General features: G+C 41.7%; 1 protein-coding gene across 25 annotated transcripts in view; it reads left to right on the plus strand.

Annotated features, from left to right (window-relative positions):
• The first annotated feature begins 870 nt into the window (after nucleotides 1-870).
• HNRNPA3 (heterogeneous nuclear ribonucleoprotein A3) overlaps nucleotides 871-16,542 on the plus strand; it is a 31,352-nt gene continuing 15,680 nt past the window's right edge. For 4 of the 25 annotated variants that reach the window (XR_011324345.1, XR_011324344.1, XR_011324343.1 and 1 more), the window contains exons 1-12: nucleotides 1,696-1,880; nucleotides 5,038-5,149; nucleotides 5,672-5,695; nucleotides 9,713-9,835; nucleotides 9,929-10,075; nucleotides 10,159-10,369; nucleotides 10,615-10,704; nucleotides 10,766-10,873; nucleotides 10,963-11,073; nucleotides 12,210-12,356; nucleotides 13,224-13,349; nucleotides 13,432-13,503. Coding sequence is in view for 20 of the 25 variants with exons in the window: in XM_069781512.1 (XP_069637613.1) it covers nucleotides 1,711-1,880; nucleotides 5,038-5,149; nucleotides 5,672-5,695; nucleotides 9,713-9,835; nucleotides 9,929-10,075; nucleotides 10,159-10,369; nucleotides 10,615-10,704; nucleotides 10,766-10,873; nucleotides 10,963-11,073; nucleotides 12,210-12,356; nucleotides 13,224-13,349; nucleotides 13,432-13,484 (1,422 nt within the window). In the remaining 5 variants the exon portion in view is untranslated. Of the gene's footprint in view, nucleotides 1,023-1,221; nucleotides 1,390-1,433; nucleotides 1,457-1,695; nucleotides 1,881-5,037; nucleotides 5,150-5,671; nucleotides 5,696-9,712; nucleotides 9,836-9,928; nucleotides 10,076-10,158; nucleotides 10,370-10,614; nucleotides 10,705-10,765; nucleotides 10,874-10,962; nucleotides 11,074-12,209; nucleotides 12,357-13,223; nucleotides 13,350-13,431; nucleotides 13,504-13,589; nucleotides 16,491-16,542 lie in introns of those variants that run through there. The other 21 variants (XM_069781521.1, XM_069781525.1, XM_069781523.1 and 18 more) reach the window with 21 other exon arrangements.

Consider the following 16,542-nt stretch of genomic DNA (forward strand, 5'->3'; position numbering starts at 1 on the left):
GTGATTCATAAACCTTTCAGTCAAGGATTTCATATGGGGGGGTACCCACCTACAAACCTTTCAGTCAAACCACATCAACTGGTTTACTCTTTTATATAGCATAAAGTTATTTTTAAATGAGGTAAGTGCCAACACCTCCTGCCTAGGTTAGGTCATCATACTGAAATAGCCGCTGGTATTGTTAAGAGGACAGAGATAACCAAGACTGAAGAAACTTTAAGGGTAGGTTTTTATAATGCTGTTTTTCCTGATGTCATTTTCCAGATAGGGAAAAAACTGTCACGTACGTGCTTAGCTATGCTTTATTTGATACAAAATCCTTGCAGAAGACCCTTTTTTTTAAACTCTCTATGCTAGTTTGGTGGCAGACACCATTAAAAGATACAGGCAATGCCTCTCCTTGAGAAGATATGGAAAAGTTTGCAAAACTTACTGCTTGGATTTGTTTTGGTATTCACCCAGAAACACACTAAGCTACCCTGACTTTCAAGGGGTGAGTGCTGAGCAGTCTCTAGAGAGCACATCTTTTCGTTGCCTCTCACCCAGCATCTCTAGGATAAAAACGGTACTTGGAGCCAAAAAAACCTTCTTCTTAGAGGGTCCTGAGCGCCTCAGGCACACCCTGATACTCCTGCAGAAGTCCTCTCTAAACACCACGTTCCCTCCTTTCCTTTCCTACGAAGTCTTTTAACCCGCCTGACTAAACAACGGGCTCCCCTTTCACACTGCAGCCCCCGTGGCCGCAGGCAGACGAGACACGCACCTGCGGCCGGCGGGCTAAGCGCTCGTGACTGCCGGCCCACACCAGGCAGGACGCGGGGGCGGGCAACGGCGGCGGGGGGAGGCCGCAAGGCCGGCGGGCGGCCTTACGTGCGGAGGAGAGGCGGTGCCCGCCTGTGCGCACCAGTCACGGCTGCGCGCCGGCGTCGCCACCCCCACAGCGGGCGGCCGTTAGTGCGCAAGGCCAGCTGCCGGCGTGGGACCGAGGAGGGCGGGAAGGCGCTTAACTGAACGCTGGCACGGTTATACCTTATCTTCTCTCACCTCTCCTACCCTGTCCCCCTCCTTCCCTCGCTCCCGTCCTTTTCCACTCTCTCGGTGGGGAAGGGGCGGCTCCGCCGAGCGCGGCCCAGGGCTCGCGGGGGGAGGGGCGGCGGGCGCTGAGAAGAAAATGGTAACGGCTGCCGCGCGCGCGCGCGAGGCCCCCAGCCCTCCCCTCCCCCCCCCGTCCTCCTCCCTCCCCCGTCCTCCTCCCTCCTCCTCCCGGCCTGTCGCGCGGTGCCTGGAGCCCGCCTTCCCACCACGTGACCCCTCCTCCGCCCCTCCCCCTCCTCTTCCTTTCGGCTCCATATTGGTACTGAAGGAGGCGAGTCTGGTCACAAAATGGAGGTAACTGCCCGCCGCGTGGAGGGAGCGGGACTCGCTAGGCTAAGCTGAGGCAAGGATGGAAGGGGAGGTGAGGCGGCCTCCCCCTCCCCCCCCCCGCGGAGGTAGAGCTGCTTTAACTCCGCCAGAGCCCCCGGGGAGGAAGGGGGAGCCCTCGGCGCGGCGGGCTGGAGGGCGGCACGTAATGGTGCCCCTCGCGGTTCCCGCTGCCGCCCTGGAGCGGCCGCCGCTTCTTTGTAGCGTTTCTGCCGCGTTCCAGACCCGTTTTTCACTGCGACATGGCGCATTAGCCCGCAATGGCGGCCGCTGGCAGGAAGAGGGAGAATGCGGGAGAGGCTGCGCTTCCGCCGAGCGGCCCCTCGGGCACAGCGACTGCGGCCGCCATTTCGCTGCGCTCCAGAGTGCGGGTGGGAGAGGCCTGGCCCTCGGATTGGGACAGGGCTGTGGGTAGCAGAGTCCCCTTCAGCTGTACCGGGGGACACAGAAGCACTTAGGTGCGTATTCGGGCGAGAGTGGGGAGAAGCGAGTCCCATACGTGGGTGTGTCATTGTTCTGTCTTCCCTGTGTGGCTCCCCACGTAAGCTACCCGGAGTAGTGTGCTGGGGATATTTTTTTCCCCATTCATTGTCGTGGGAGCAGACTTTTAAAGCATTAAGGTCGCTTAGTGTGATACGCTGAGGAATGCTTGTACACATTGCAGCACCCCCCTACTATCCCTTCCCCCTCACCCCCTTCCCGAGGGGAGTTAGCACATGTAGCAAGCTTTTGCTGCCCGGCGAGGTGGGGGAAGGCGTTGTGCAAAGTTCTCTCCATTTCCCTTCCCTTTATCCACTCCCCCAACCGCACATGCACAAGAGCCGCGATATTTGGTGGCATCCCACCACGATCCTGGTGGGCAACACGAAGAAGCAGTCCTGCACAAACCTTGGTTCCAGTTTTCCTCAACTTGAATGAAGTAGAGATCATATGCAGACTAGGGCAATAATCCACATCCTACCTGGAGGGAAATACTGTCATGATATCCCCCCTTGGTTTTCTTTCCTCTCTTCTCAAAACCTAGGGGTTTTTTGCTCAAGTATTCCAAGTAAAGTATGATGAGCAAAAATGGTGCAGGTTTTTTGTGTGTTTGGTTTTTTTTCTTTTATGCTGACCCCCTTCATTGCAAGCTGAAACCTTATAAAATTGAGAACGGAGAAACCAAAAGGTCACGCTAGTTTCTGTTCCTACATTAAAAGCACAGAAGAAACTGGATCCCTTGGCAAAACAGCTAAAAATAACTTTTCCATGTAAGCAATTGTTTTAGTTGCTTCAGGGTTGTTGAATAGTTTTGACAACTGGGAGGGCTAATGAGTTCAAAGCATTTGAACATGCTTCAGTAAAGCTTGGAAACCCATCACGTAAGTTATCAAGCTGATATCTTGGGTTTTTCCCAGCAGACGTTCCTGTTGGCATTGGGAATAAACTGCCAACGCACTTAGAGCTGAAAATCTATTGTTTTGCTGCTTTAACTCTTAGGTTTGGCACGATATACTGTATGCATGTTAGGTCCAACTTCAGCTGTTTACAGAAAAGACCAATACATCTCTGTAGTATTCTCTGAATGGACAGGTAAACTTCCATCTTGGGAATGTCTGTTTTGCCTCTATTATCTTCTTGTCTCCGTAAGAGATACAGTAGCATTATAAGCTCTTTGAGTAATGAGGCATCTCCTAGTGACTTTCTTCTCATTATAACCAACAGATTTGTTCTGAGACTCCTTTCAGTTCTGTAGTTAAGTTGCAGTATACAGCTGTTTCAATGCTAGTTTAACTCAGCTGATAAGAATATTCTGAATATTTAGAGTTGAATAGAGTTATTTTGTTGATGTTAAGTATAAAAGAAGCTAATATTGACTTTTGGTCACTTTCTATGAGGCAAAGTAGGAATAGGGCTGAACAGGATTGTGTTCCACTTCAGCTAATGGTGTGCATTAGCAAGGAGACAACTCTTTTGACTGTCATGGCCTTCAGAGGCCATTGTGGCAAAGACCATGCCTGTGAGTTTTATGTTGGCCAGCGTGGAGCCTCACTGGGGAAAGCAGCAGGTGACAAAATCAGAGAGGGATTGCATACTTCTAATTACTTAGGAAAAGTATTTAAATAGGCTTATCCCTTTCCTCCCTAACAATTCCCGAAGTTTTATTTTCCCATACAGCTACTTTTTAAAAGCCCTTGAATTGTTAACATACTGTTTCATACCTCCCCTCTATGACTTCAGGAATTGAACAGCTCAGTTGAAATACTTGGTATCCTAATACTCCTAAGTCAAACTGATGTTTGATTTAAAGGATTTCAAGAGCAGGTTTAACATTGTGTAGAGAGGAACTGAAGATGGTACAAACACTTTGATGTTACTTTGTAAAACCTTTAAATTTTTTAATGCATTAAATCATGGTACTCGTGATTTCACAGTTGAGTTTAATTTGAAGCTGGATTTTTAACATGGATTTATATTAAATAATAATTTCCACTCTGAATAACAGTACATAGAGGTCATTAATAGAGGCCTGCCTGCCTTTCCCTATGCAGTATTTGCTGGGATAAAACTTTAAAAAAAACCAACACAACCCAAACAAACAAAAACCCCACCAAAATATACCTAATCTTGTAAATATCAATGATTTTAATGCAGCACAAGTGTAGTTTTACAGAAGCATGTTATTTAGTTGACAGTATTTTGTTTTGGCTCCTGTAATAAAGTTTCAAGAAACATCCAAAGTAGTGATGAATTGTAGCCAAAGGTACTAATACAGTATAGTAAGACAAGTAACTTAATGATCTCAGAAAACTTGAAATAATAAAGGCTAAAGGGAATGTTTTTTGTTTGAATGCTTAGATATGGATTAATTCACTGTGCTTGTGAAATAATTGATTTTTTTAATGATACGTAGATAACACTGTGAAAAGTTAGGCATGTAAGTAGAGGGTACAGGGTAGTAATCAAATACATCACTTGGAAGCAAAAGTAATGCAGATGACTAGTGCTACAGATTGCTGAGGATCAACTGGTAAAATTTCTTATGTTGCAAGAATAGAATCGGTAAAAGATTCTTGCACTGGTGTCAGCGGAAAATATTTTTCAATACAGAAAACATTTAACACTAGTTAAATCCTCTAGTGTTCCAGTTCCAGGCTGCTGGATCACTGATTACAATAGGTTACTTGTAAGATAATTCTAATAAGCCATATTTGCAAAATGTTAAATATTTTGGGGGTTAAAATTCAGAGAAGTAGAATTTGATTTATGTAGCGGGTTTGGGTATCAAAGGTGGAATTTGCTTGCCCTGTATGAGTTGTATTCATGATAGTTATGTAAGACAGTAATGGACATAGGTTGTTTTCTACAGATTTTAGCATTAGTTTGTACCTTGTTATTCCAACAGTTGTACAAAGACGTTTACTAGGATAGCAGATATTCCTTCTGCAGCATTTCTTAATTGTGGGCAAAATAGTCTGAGGATTTTTACTCTACCCTTTTAAATACTTACATTTTTTTCTACTTTCACCCCTCTCCCGGTTTCTCCTATAAAGCCACACCCATGTGTTGCAGCCAGAGAAGGCCCTGCTTCACAGGAATTGGGGTAAGTACTGACCTATCCAACCTGTTTTCTAGGTTTCCTAGATCTAAAAGAAAGGCTGAGTTAGAGTACCCTTCCAAAATGGCTGCTCTGAAGGAAGAGAGAGATGTGGAAGACTACAAGAGGAAAGGAAGACGATCCTCACAGGTGAGAGGATTGCTTTTTTTATTAAAAAAAAGTAGCTTTAAGGGGAAAAGATTGAAAAAACCCAACTTAACCATTTCTATCTGATGTATTAATTCTTAGCTTGCTTTTTTTTTTTCCTACCTTCTTCATCCCCATACTAGCGGAGTAACTATAAATTGCAGTGCATTACTTGAAATTTTAAGGGGTGGGGTGTTAAGCATAGTGGGAAAATTTTGCTTTTCTAGTTTTCTGTTACAACAAAACTGATTAAATGTTATGTTTGTGATTAAAGCAACGTGTAATTATTTTTATTAAGAAATTTATGCATCCTCAGAGTATCAGCAGGAGCTTGATTCCTTCCTATCTTCAAAATCCTGTTTTTAGTGGGAATGAAGACAGGTTCTTGTTTGGTTTTTTTGTTTGGTTTTTTTTTGGTGGTTTTTTTGGTTGTATTTTTTAAAATAAAAAATGGTTGCCTAATAGTCACTGCAAATGAAAGCGAGGCTGTACTAAGTAAAAATAACTGTTTTCTTTTGCTTCTAGCAGAAATACCGTAGACTGAATAAGGTGCGTAGTATAGAGAAGATGTTGGGGCTGTTCTGGGAGGATGGGAGCTAGATACTTTTGGGGCAGGGTGTGGAAATGGGAGGCGGGGGAGAAAAAGTCTTGCTACCCTTCAGAAAATAAACTCAATTTTAAGATTAGCAAAGAGGGTATTATACATGCTTATATGGCTTATAACTGAGATGTTTTCTGATTGTTTATTTTGATTTGTTTGCTTTCTAACATTACTTTTCCAGGGTGCCTGAATATTTTAGCTAGTTCCAACTTTGGGGGAAATGATACACTACTGCAATGTGGGAGGGCCTATACCCTCGAATTAAGAACAAACCTTGTCCGAGTTGCATGTATCTGGTAGCGTATGGTTATTTTGTATTGAAGTATGGTGCCTGAAGTCCTTCTGGAAGGAATGTTGCAACTGTCTCACTGCTTTGGACTTTGGATAGAATGTAGCTGGGGTCACTCAGCTGCCTACTAAATCAGCTCTTGTAGTTTACAAAGGTAGCTCGCCCTGGAATGTACTTAGAAGCTATTAAGTTTCTAGAGAAAATGTTTCACGGAGAAAGTGGATGAGGCCCAGTTGTCTGTAAGCTTTCCTGTTTCAGAAGGCAGTCTAGGATTGGACTGTCTGGGGGACGGAGCAGTCTCATCTTACACGTTTAGCTGCAGAGCAGCCTAGGTGTGGTGCCAGGCGTTTTGTGGACGCTTGCTGGTGTTCACAGAGGTACGATGCACGGGAAGACTCCACCTGAAAGCGGTGCCTTTAGAGAGAAATACTGCAACTCCAGAAGGCTGATTATTCAAAACCCCTGCCATATGAAAGTTAGTTTACAGCGAACTCGGAATAAAGGCAGTGCACATCTGCAGCAGTGTTGTCAAAAGGTCTTGGGATTTCTGCAAAGATTAGGATCTTCACAGGAATCCCGGGGTGCGTGTGGGGGTTGCTAGTTGCCATTTTTTCTTCCTCTCTTCTGAGAGAGGTACAGTTAGACCGCGCTGAGTGTTCGGGGTTTTAGGTAGGACGTAGGAACCAGTCGTTTGATTTTGATCGGGAGAAAGGGTGAGCGGAGGGAACCACGTGCTCCCCTGCAATGCCAGCCTCTCCCTGCCCTCCTCCAGCGCTGGGGCGGGGGCGGCGGGACGCTCCCATGGCACCACTGCGGCGGCGCTGGGACGTGGCTGGCGGGGTGGGGGCTGCTGCGCGCGCGCGCGCGTTCCCGCTTCCCTGTGGCCCCGCCCCTCCGGCTCCATATTGAGGGTGGAGGAGAAGAGAGAGCTCACAAAATGGAGGCGTGCGGTGCTGCGTCGGGCTGTGGCTTGAGGGAGGAAGTCACTAGTCAAGGCTGGGAAGAAAGTTCCCCGTCTCCTCTGAGCCTCTTAATGTATTTGGAAGTCCCTTAAACTGCTTAGGGGGAGAAGCTGAAGCTTCTTGCCAGCTTGCTGGCTGGAGGCAGGCTGGGCATTCTTACCGCTGCTTCCCCGCCTTCCCCTCTGACCGAAGGAGCACTGCAAAATGGCGTGCTGGCCCTCAGTATTGGCTGAGTGGGAGGGAGCCTTCTGATCCTATTGAAGCAGTGTGGTAGGGAGGAAGGGAGAGATGTATTTTGCAAGGTTTGCTGCCCAGGAGAGACTGCTGTTATAACTAACTTGCAGCAGGAGGACTGAGAAACAACATCTTGTGTGATAGAGGACAGCACTCTGAAAACCCTAGAGATGCTTATCCCCAGTGAGAACAAAATGCCTGAAAAAAACAATTAATTCCCTGAGAAAATGTTGCCCTTTACTTCTGTGGAGAGTTCCTATAACATAGGTGTGTCCCAAGGATAATTTCTCTCTGATAGAGGAGATAGGCTGTAACAGCAGGTGTTATTCTTCCTGTATGAGAACAGCGGTTCATGTGCACATAATAAAAATAAGCAGAAAAGGACTTCACTTTTACTTTCAGGAGTGACCTGAAGAGTTCTGTGGTCATTCTTCTAAGGTAAAAGCAGTCTGAGTTGCTAACTGAAAACCTTGTAGCTTTGATGGGTGTCAGAGAACTGTAAAAAGTCTGTCTAGTTTTTCCTTATATAGGTTTTTTGTTTTGGAGAAGTCTAAACTTTACAGTTTCATGTAATAGATTTCCTTTTAATCTGTGCAGGAGAGTTTGAAACACTTAAATGTTCGCAGCTTTAACATAACCCAGCTAAAAATTAAGTAGTGTTAGTAGCCTAAAAAAACCCCAATGCAATTAGCAACAGAAAACAATATTTAACTTAACCTAAAGCAGTTTCTATATACAGTAGGTGTGTTACCCTCTAAGATTTAAGTTTACATATAGTTAGAAGGGGAATATTTTTATTATCTTTATGTAGTCCAGGCCGCTTGGAAGACTGTAGAAAAGCAGCTTTACTTTGTAGTCACAGGACCATTGACTGTCAATCATTTATAGAATAATGTTTCTGTAGTAATGAAGTTAGTGCCTTAAATAGAAAGCTGTTACCAAGAATGCTGGGGCTTTTTCTTGCTAAGTTTAGCAGGTGTAAGAGCAAGGATCTGCTTCCCAGTCAGCTTTTCGTAATCTTAGGTATTTTTTCCTGTAGTACAACCTGAACATTATAAGCCAGTAGTTTCATAAAGCAGTATATAATTCAGAAATTCTCTCTTGCCATGTATTGCTTCACAATATTCATTGCTCTTTAGGGTGGTTGTGTTGCACTCAAAGGGATGTATGCTTTTCTGACCAACCCTAGCACCACCACCCAGTTTATTTAAACTGCAGAGGCTAAAGCGCTTCACCTTCAGGTTTGAAGCAAGACATCTACACGTAGAAGTCTGTGGCTGGTTTTATGTAGTTCAGCTCTCAGGCTAATGCTGAATGTAGTCTAGGTTAACCCACTGCATTCATGCTGTGGAATTGAAGTCGTATGCAGCATAGCTGGCCAGCACCTTGTTGTGGATTGTTTTATATGCACAAAATACCAGCTTGCTAAATAAGATTTTAATCTGATTGCTTTTTATAAGACTGCTCTGCCTTGGGGATGGGAGAAAGTTGTAAAATAATTTTTCATAAACTCCTGTCAAATACATGGGGATATTCCCCGCCTAACTAAAAACATGCAGCGCTGAAAGAGCAGAAACACTAATGCACCTGTAAGCCCACTTTAATTGGTCTATAGAAAACTGAGCTTTAAAAATCAGCACATTTTAAAATGTGGCTGGTCATACGTAGGTGATACTGTCAAGAGCTTCAATTAAACTTAAGTTTGTTTTACAATGCTTGTTAAGATACCAGTCTTACTCCAGTAGCTGTACCCATTACAGGTCATTGAGTAGTCATTATTCAAGACGGTTTTTTATCTGTAAGATGTAAGTCCATCTTGATTCACATTTAAGAGGTATTTCCCATAACACTGAAAACTACACATGTACTTCTACTTTCTTGCTTGCATGCACTCAACTTACAAAATTATCCAAGTACAAAATTTAGAATTTTAAGACATTAAGAGTTGATAAATTTCTTCAAAATGCATAAAAATAACCTTTCAGAATGGATATCCTAAAAGACTAGATGCTCAGTTTGGACAATAAACTTTTCTTCTTGTACGCTATGTTCTTAAATTTTTTATAGTTTCTCATGATGATGCTTCATAAAGTGTTAGAACTTCCCTTTATCTAGCAGTGCTTCACTGCTAATCCCTACAGAGCAATATGCAACTCGAACATAAGATAGACATAAAATGAATGCACTTCTGGGGGGGCTGGGGAGCAACCAGATTATTTAGTATATGGAAGTCTCTTTACAGTTGTTTGCATTTGAGCACTCTTTAAGTTGTTAGTTAGTTAGTGGTTTAATTAAAATCACACCTCATTAAGTGTTTATTTACTATGCTGCTGTCTTAAACCCATTAGAAGTCATTGTTTTTATGTAAATGTATGCCACCTATTTGTAGTTATAATGTGCACAGATAATTTTTAGTAATTCTGTGAAATTTTAACTCTGTGGCTTGTATTCAAAATAGGTTTTTAATTTTGCTTTTGTAGGGCCATGAGCCAAAGGAGCCGGAGCAATTGAGAAAGCTGTTCATTGGAGGTCTGAGCTTTGAAACAACAGATGATAGCTTGAGAGAGCACTTTGAAAAATGGGGCACACTCACGGACTGTGTGGTAAGTGTCAAATGTTAGTCTGATTTTGGAAGGATATAGGTATAGGTACTTAATCTAGAACAGAAATGCAGAGTACCCTGTATGTTTTTGCAGGTGATGAGAGACCCGCAAACAAAACGTTCCAGAGGCTTTGGCTTTGTGACTTACTCTTGTGTAGAGGAGGTGGATGCTGCCATGAGTGCTCGACCGCATAAGGTTGATGGGCGCGTGGTTGAACCAAAGAGAGCAGTTTCGAGGGAGGTAAGTTAGTGTTTCAGTTAACCTTATTTCGTAATCTTTACCTAATAATATAAACCACTGAAATGTCGTTTTTGGCGTTGTAGGATTCTGTAAAGCCTGGGGCACATCTCACGGTAAAGAAAATATTTGTTGGTGGAATTAAAGAAGATACAGAAGAATATAATTTAAGGGAGTACTTTGAAAAATATGGCAAGATTGAAACCATAGAAGTCATGGAAGATAGGCAAAGCGGAAAGAAAAGAGGCTTTGCTTTTGTAACTTTTGATGATCATGATACAGTTGATAAAATTGTTGGTATGTAACTCTTCAGTGAGAAATTATGTATGGGATAAAAGTGTAATGTTAGATTTCAGAACAGCAGTGTGTGGAATGTAAAATGTTGGCATAATCAACTGCTTTACTATTGTAAGAGATGGGGTAGGTTTAATGTTCCTTTCAGAAGTGTGGTCATGTCTTACAGTAGCTTTCTATGAGAGTTTTGCAGCATATTGCTTTCAATGACCTGATATTTCTAACTCTGATTTCACAATTTTCTCTAGTTCAGAAATACCATACTATAAACGGACATAACTGTGAAGTGAAAAAAGCACTCTCAAAACAAGAGATGCAGACTGCTAGCTCTCAGAGAGGTGAGTTTGGAGTTGTGCATGGTTACTTTACATAACTGGTGTTCAACTAATGTAATTTAAGTAAAATATTTTGTAGGTCGTGGGGGTGGCTCCGGCAACTTCATGGGTCGTGGAAACTTTGGAGGCGGTGGAGGGAACTTTGGCCGAGGAGGAAACTTTGGCGGAAGAGGTAAATGACTGGAATGTTTATATAGAATGTGATATCTGGTTTTTTATTTCCTGTGTCAGTTGGATTAAACACTTAACACTTGTCTTCAGGAAAACACTCTCATCTGTTCTGTGTTCCAGGAGGCTATGGGGGTGGTGGTGGCGGTGGTGGGAGCAGAGGAAGCTTTGGGGGTGGTGACGGATACAATGGATTTGGTGATGGTAAGTGTATTGTTCACTCCCCCCCCCCCCCCCCCCCCCCCAATGTTACAACCAACTGTAAGTCTTGCCTTCACATTGGAAACAAAAGTCTGCTTGGTGATAATACTTTCTACATTGTAGAGCTGTGAAGAGTTAAAGGTTTTTTGTTTTCACCACAAAATGATGGGTGAAAAAAACATACTCCTCTATACTTACCTTTAAATGACCTCATGTCACAAGGTCATGCAGGAGCTGCTTATGATTTTTGAGAACTAAATGAAGATTTTGGTGTCAGTTGAGATGACTAAAGCTGAATAAAGCAGTGACTAACGTAATGGAAATCTTTTCAATCAACTGTAAGACTTTTCATGGCTCAGTAGTATCTTTTCCATGATGGAAGTTTGGATCAGTATCTAAAATGCATCTGAAGAGAACTGTGGAAATTACCAAATGGCTGTGGAGGTAGCATTTGGGGGGGGTGGGCGGGGGGATGAGGGAAGTAGCACTTATGTCCTGATTTTATAAGCAGATACATGTAGTGATGTTGAGTTCTTTGAACTATTTCCCAGTTTGGAACTACTCCATCAAAATGTTGGAGATTAGATCAGCATCTGGAATACTAAGTCTTTCAGATAAGCTGTATGTGATTAGAAAAAAAGAATGTCCAGTAGCTTTGACACACATGTAAATAAAGCTGTACACCTAGATAAAAACTGTAAACAAGAATTCTTTTGTGGGCTTTGCCTACTTGAGTCATTTCAGTTCAGAGGAATAAAGAGGGTGATACACAGTACTGACAAAGCCATTTGTGTAAAGAGGCAGTTATTACACGTAATGGGTGGTGGTGGTGGTAGCAGCATGTTTATGTATTTTCTGTGAGCCAGAATGAACTTCTAAGTATCATGCTTCAAGGATATATATATAAACTAATGGAGGTTTTTTGTTTGAATTAAATAGTTCAGATAAATGATGCAACCACAATGCATATAATAAAGGGAAAACATTATGGGATATTTTTGTGTGTTTTTGTTGTTTGGTTTGGGAGTTTTTTGGGTTGTTTTTTTTTTTTTTTGGTTGGTTGTTTTTTTGTTAAATGGACCTTTCCTTACCAATATTAAGCTTTGGTGTGTTTAGTTTGACTGTCCTTTTATTTAAAGGTGGCAACTATGGAGGTGGTCCTGGCTATGGCAGCAGAGGAGGTTATGGTGGTGGTGGCGGACCAGGATATGGAAACCCAGGTGGTGGATATGGAGGTGGAGGAGGAGGATATGATGGCTACAATGAAGGAGGAAACTTCGGTGGTGGTAAGATGCCAGCTTTAATTAGACATCCATGGTTTTCGGGCAGGTCTGAGTTGTACAATGCCTGAAGTATGATACTCCATAAAATGAGTTGTACAGTTAGGTCTTAATGTAGAATGCTGTGCTACATAAGTAAAGTTCTTTTCTGTCTGGATCAGCTTTGATATGCTGTACAGCATTGTTTTGCCTGGAACTTGTTTTTCGAAAAGCAGCAGCTATAAACCTGTGTGTGGAGGTAGAGTAGGGGAATTTTTAAACTTTTGACCATTTGAAGTATGCTGTTACCATCAGATACCAGCTCACATCATGTAGATCACGTCCTCCTTTGTGAGGACTCTAAATCTAAGTTTAAATAAGCCTTTTAATTGTTTGCCACAAGTTTGGGCAGTTAAGCTGCAAAATCTGCTGCACACTTTATTATACCCTCTGATGTGTACATGCAGCATGCCCATTACAATTCTATCACTTTTTGGAGCAAATAAATTGTATGTAGTTTACGTTCTTGCCATACATGCAAACCATTGGGCAGTGGAAGAATGACAGTGAAACTTGTGTGCTTTTCTGAGTTTGGAGGCCTTAAATTTGGCCTATTGTGTTAACTTCAAATTGCCAACTCATATCGACATAAATTGTCTGATGTTGTGTGATGTTTTTCATCTTCAATGAAGTAACAGTTTCTAATTCTCAAAAAGCTAAGGGTCTTCTGTCATTTGTGCATTGTAAGTAGAGGTAGCATGCAAAATGTTTGCAATTCTATTTTAAATTGTTTAAACGATTACAACTTACATTTACATTGGATGTCATAATTTGGCAAGCTTCACGTCCTAAGTGTTGAACAGAAGTGGCTTTATAAATCTGTATTTGTTTCAGGTAATTATGGTGGAAGTGGAAACTACAATGATTTTGGCAATTACAGTGGACAACAGCAGTCTAACTATGGTCCCATGAAAGGTGGTGGCAGCTTTGGTGGCAGAAGTTCAGGCAGTCCCTATGGTGGTAAATAAGATTTTGTACAGAAAATATTTTTTGGGTTAAAGTTTCTTGTTATTGTATTTAATACGCACCTTGTTTTTTGTAGGTGGCTATGGATCTGGAAGTGGAAGTGGGGGCTATGGTGGTAGAAGATTCTAAAAATGCTGCCAGAAAAAGGGTAGGTGTAATGCATATTTATAATGATGATTAATAATGTACAACTGTTCACTGAGAGTAATAATTTTCTTATCCTGTATTCAACAGGCTACAGTTCTTAGCAGGAGAGAGAGCGAGGAGTTGTCAGGAAAGCTGCAGGTTACTTTGAGACAGTCGTCCCAAATGCATTAGAGGAACTGTAAAATCTGCCACAGAAGGAACGATGATCCATAGTCAGAAAAGTTACTGCAGCTTAAACAGGAAACCCTTCTTGTTCAGGACTGTCATAGCCACAGTTTGCAAAAAGTGCAGCTATTGATTAATGCAATGTAGTGTCGATTAGATGTACATTCCTGAGGTCTTTATCTGTTGTAGCTTTGTCTTTCTTTTTTCTTTTTATTTTCCCATTACATCAGGTATATTGCCCTGTAAATTGTGGTAGTGGTACCAGGAATAAACAAATTAAGGAATTTTTAACTTTTCAATATTTGTGTAGTTCAGTTTTTCCACATTTAGTACAGAGAACTCTATAACAGAAATAAAATGTAGTTTAGGGTGTTTCCTTGTTAGTTAATAGAGAGGATTAATGCATTTCTCAATTACTATTTTGTATTAATTTAAAGTTAACAATAGAAACACCTATTGATTTGCAGTCTTAAGGGGTCTAGTCTCAGTGTATATATGTAACTGTCATTGACATGAGTTACATAGGCATACAGAGGGAAAACATCTGTATGTTGCATTATAGTTTGTTTAGATGTATAACTAGGATTGAGTTACTCAAATTAGTGTTTGTGAATTATAGAACTAAGCTTTACCTTAATGAAAATTTCAAATTACTTTTTGGTTTGTGCATATTTTTTTAATTTGTAGTTCTGTATTAGTATTAGCGCTTCAAGAAAATAAGGCATGATAAATATTTTAACAAGACCAACTTTAGACACATTAAAGCTGTCTCCCGTCTCATTTGAGATGTATAAGGGATAACTGCAGTTGCTTAAGTCTTGGGTGAAGAGAAAAAGAAACTTGCTTTTTACCTTTATATTTATTGTAATTCCCGAGAAGTTAAGGTGGGGGGAATCAAGTGCCTGTTTCCTTGGGATATACAATGATTCTGTTTCAATAAAACTATACTTTGGGGAGGGTGGCTTGGAATTTTCATCCCCTTCCTTTGTCCCCATTTCCCTCTCCCTCACACCAGACTGCACTGTTTCAATTGAATGAGGCGTCATAGTGAGAGTAATAGGTATGTTCCTCAATAACTTAATGGCTATATACTTTCTTGCATGCACCCTAGGCAATTTTCTGGACACATTCTTCTGACTGGGAGCCAAGGGTAGCACAGGTGTAATCACTGACAGTCCCAGGTAATGCGTTCCAAAAGCCCATTCACGATGGGCTCTAAGTAGTATAGTTTTCAAGCTTTTTCCCTTGCAAATGTCTGCGCTCGGCTAAGAGCTCAAAGATAAAACAAAACATGATCTAGTTGTATTTTACTGACTAGAAACACTTCCCACAACGTAGAATGGTACAGTTGAGTTTCCACAGGTAGAGTGATAGCGTGTTACAGTTTGATTTGATGCACTGGAGTAGCAAATCTTATCAGCACATATGGCTAGAAATTGTACTTCATTCTCACTTCTGACCTCCCAATTAAGGCACTACAGTCTGTCCTTTTCTCATCTGATGTGAATTCTCTCGACTATTGCCAGGACAGTGCTTTCTGTCAATTCAGACTCAGAAGAGTAGGGACCCAGTCAATAGAAGAAATACTCAGACACTTGACAATATGGTATTGGAATTATTCACACCTGTTACACTTCTGGGTCAATGTGCAGCATAAGGTAAATGCGATTCCAGTGTAGGAATGAATCTGCAAAGATGTATGAAATGGCTCAAGGCATCATCAGTCATATTAATAATGAATTACAATTTTAAGAAGTAGTAGAAAAATGAGTGTGTTGTTTGAAAAAAAAATTAAACTATGTTATTTAAACACTGTTATTGGAGTGTATTTAGACTGCAGTACACTAAAACAAGGAACCGGTGTCAAGATGGTAGCTTCCAAACTGGATTTCAAAGTCTGCTTATTCTTTTCTCTGTGGAGTTTTAAAATATCTCTAAAGTTAAAGCAAGAATTGGTGATTTAGTGAACGCTTCTGTTGTTGTACATATTAATTTGGGTTTGGGGCGGGGGTGGGGGGAGGCTGTATTTCAATAAAGGCATTTTTTGAACAACCCATTTGGAGTTTGAAAACATTGGAAACCAAAACACAACTCACTAGGGAGTGGGCCACCTAACTACCGACTTGCTTTGTACGTTACTACGCTTAGAAGATGTGTAGACTTGTACCTGGGGCCTGCATCTGATTGCAGGGACAACTGGAGAATGGGGTTGATGTCCCTTCTGACAATTGATCTGGTATTTCTAAATTTTTTTAGAATGTATTGACAGTGTTCTTTTTAACAGGGCCTCTTGTAGCTGTACTGTGACAACAATGTTAACTTTGAAAAATAGTGTCATAATAAACTTTATGAACAAGATCTGTATGCAACCTTTTAAGAGATGGATGTAAGTGACCGCTTTGTAGGTGGGTGGGGTAGCTTAGCTGTTGTTTGTGACGTGGAAAAAGTGTAAGCCGAGAGGACAGTGATTAACCAGCTTTAAAGAACCTAGGATGTACTTCTTTGATCCATACTTTGCTAAGGAGACTCATAAGACAGGACTTCAGCAGCCTATTGAGTATGGAGAAGTCAGCATAATTAAAGAATGACAAGGCAGCAGGAGCAACAGCTTCAACTTCCAGAAAAGTGAAGGCATAAGATACTGTGCTGATAGTGAGCAGCTTTCCAAAGGCTAGTTAAATCTGCTTATCACAGCTGAAATATCGAAGAAAGTCTAGCAAGAGTTCTTCACCTTTTGGAACCTCCTTGAGTGATAGCTACTTGAGTTGACTCAAAATCAATAGGTCTAGCATTTAGACCTGAAAGGAAGGGCAATGAGCATAGGTAAGGTTTGCCTTTAAAATTTTTCATGAATTATAAAGAGTAGTGGGAGGTT

Source organism: Haliaeetus albicilla, chromosome 4, assembly GCF_947461875.1.
Source record: "Haliaeetus albicilla chromosome 4, bHalAlb1.1, whole genome shotgun sequence".
Lineage (NCBI taxonomy): Eukaryota > Metazoa > Chordata > Aves > Accipitriformes > Accipitridae > Haliaeetus > Haliaeetus albicilla.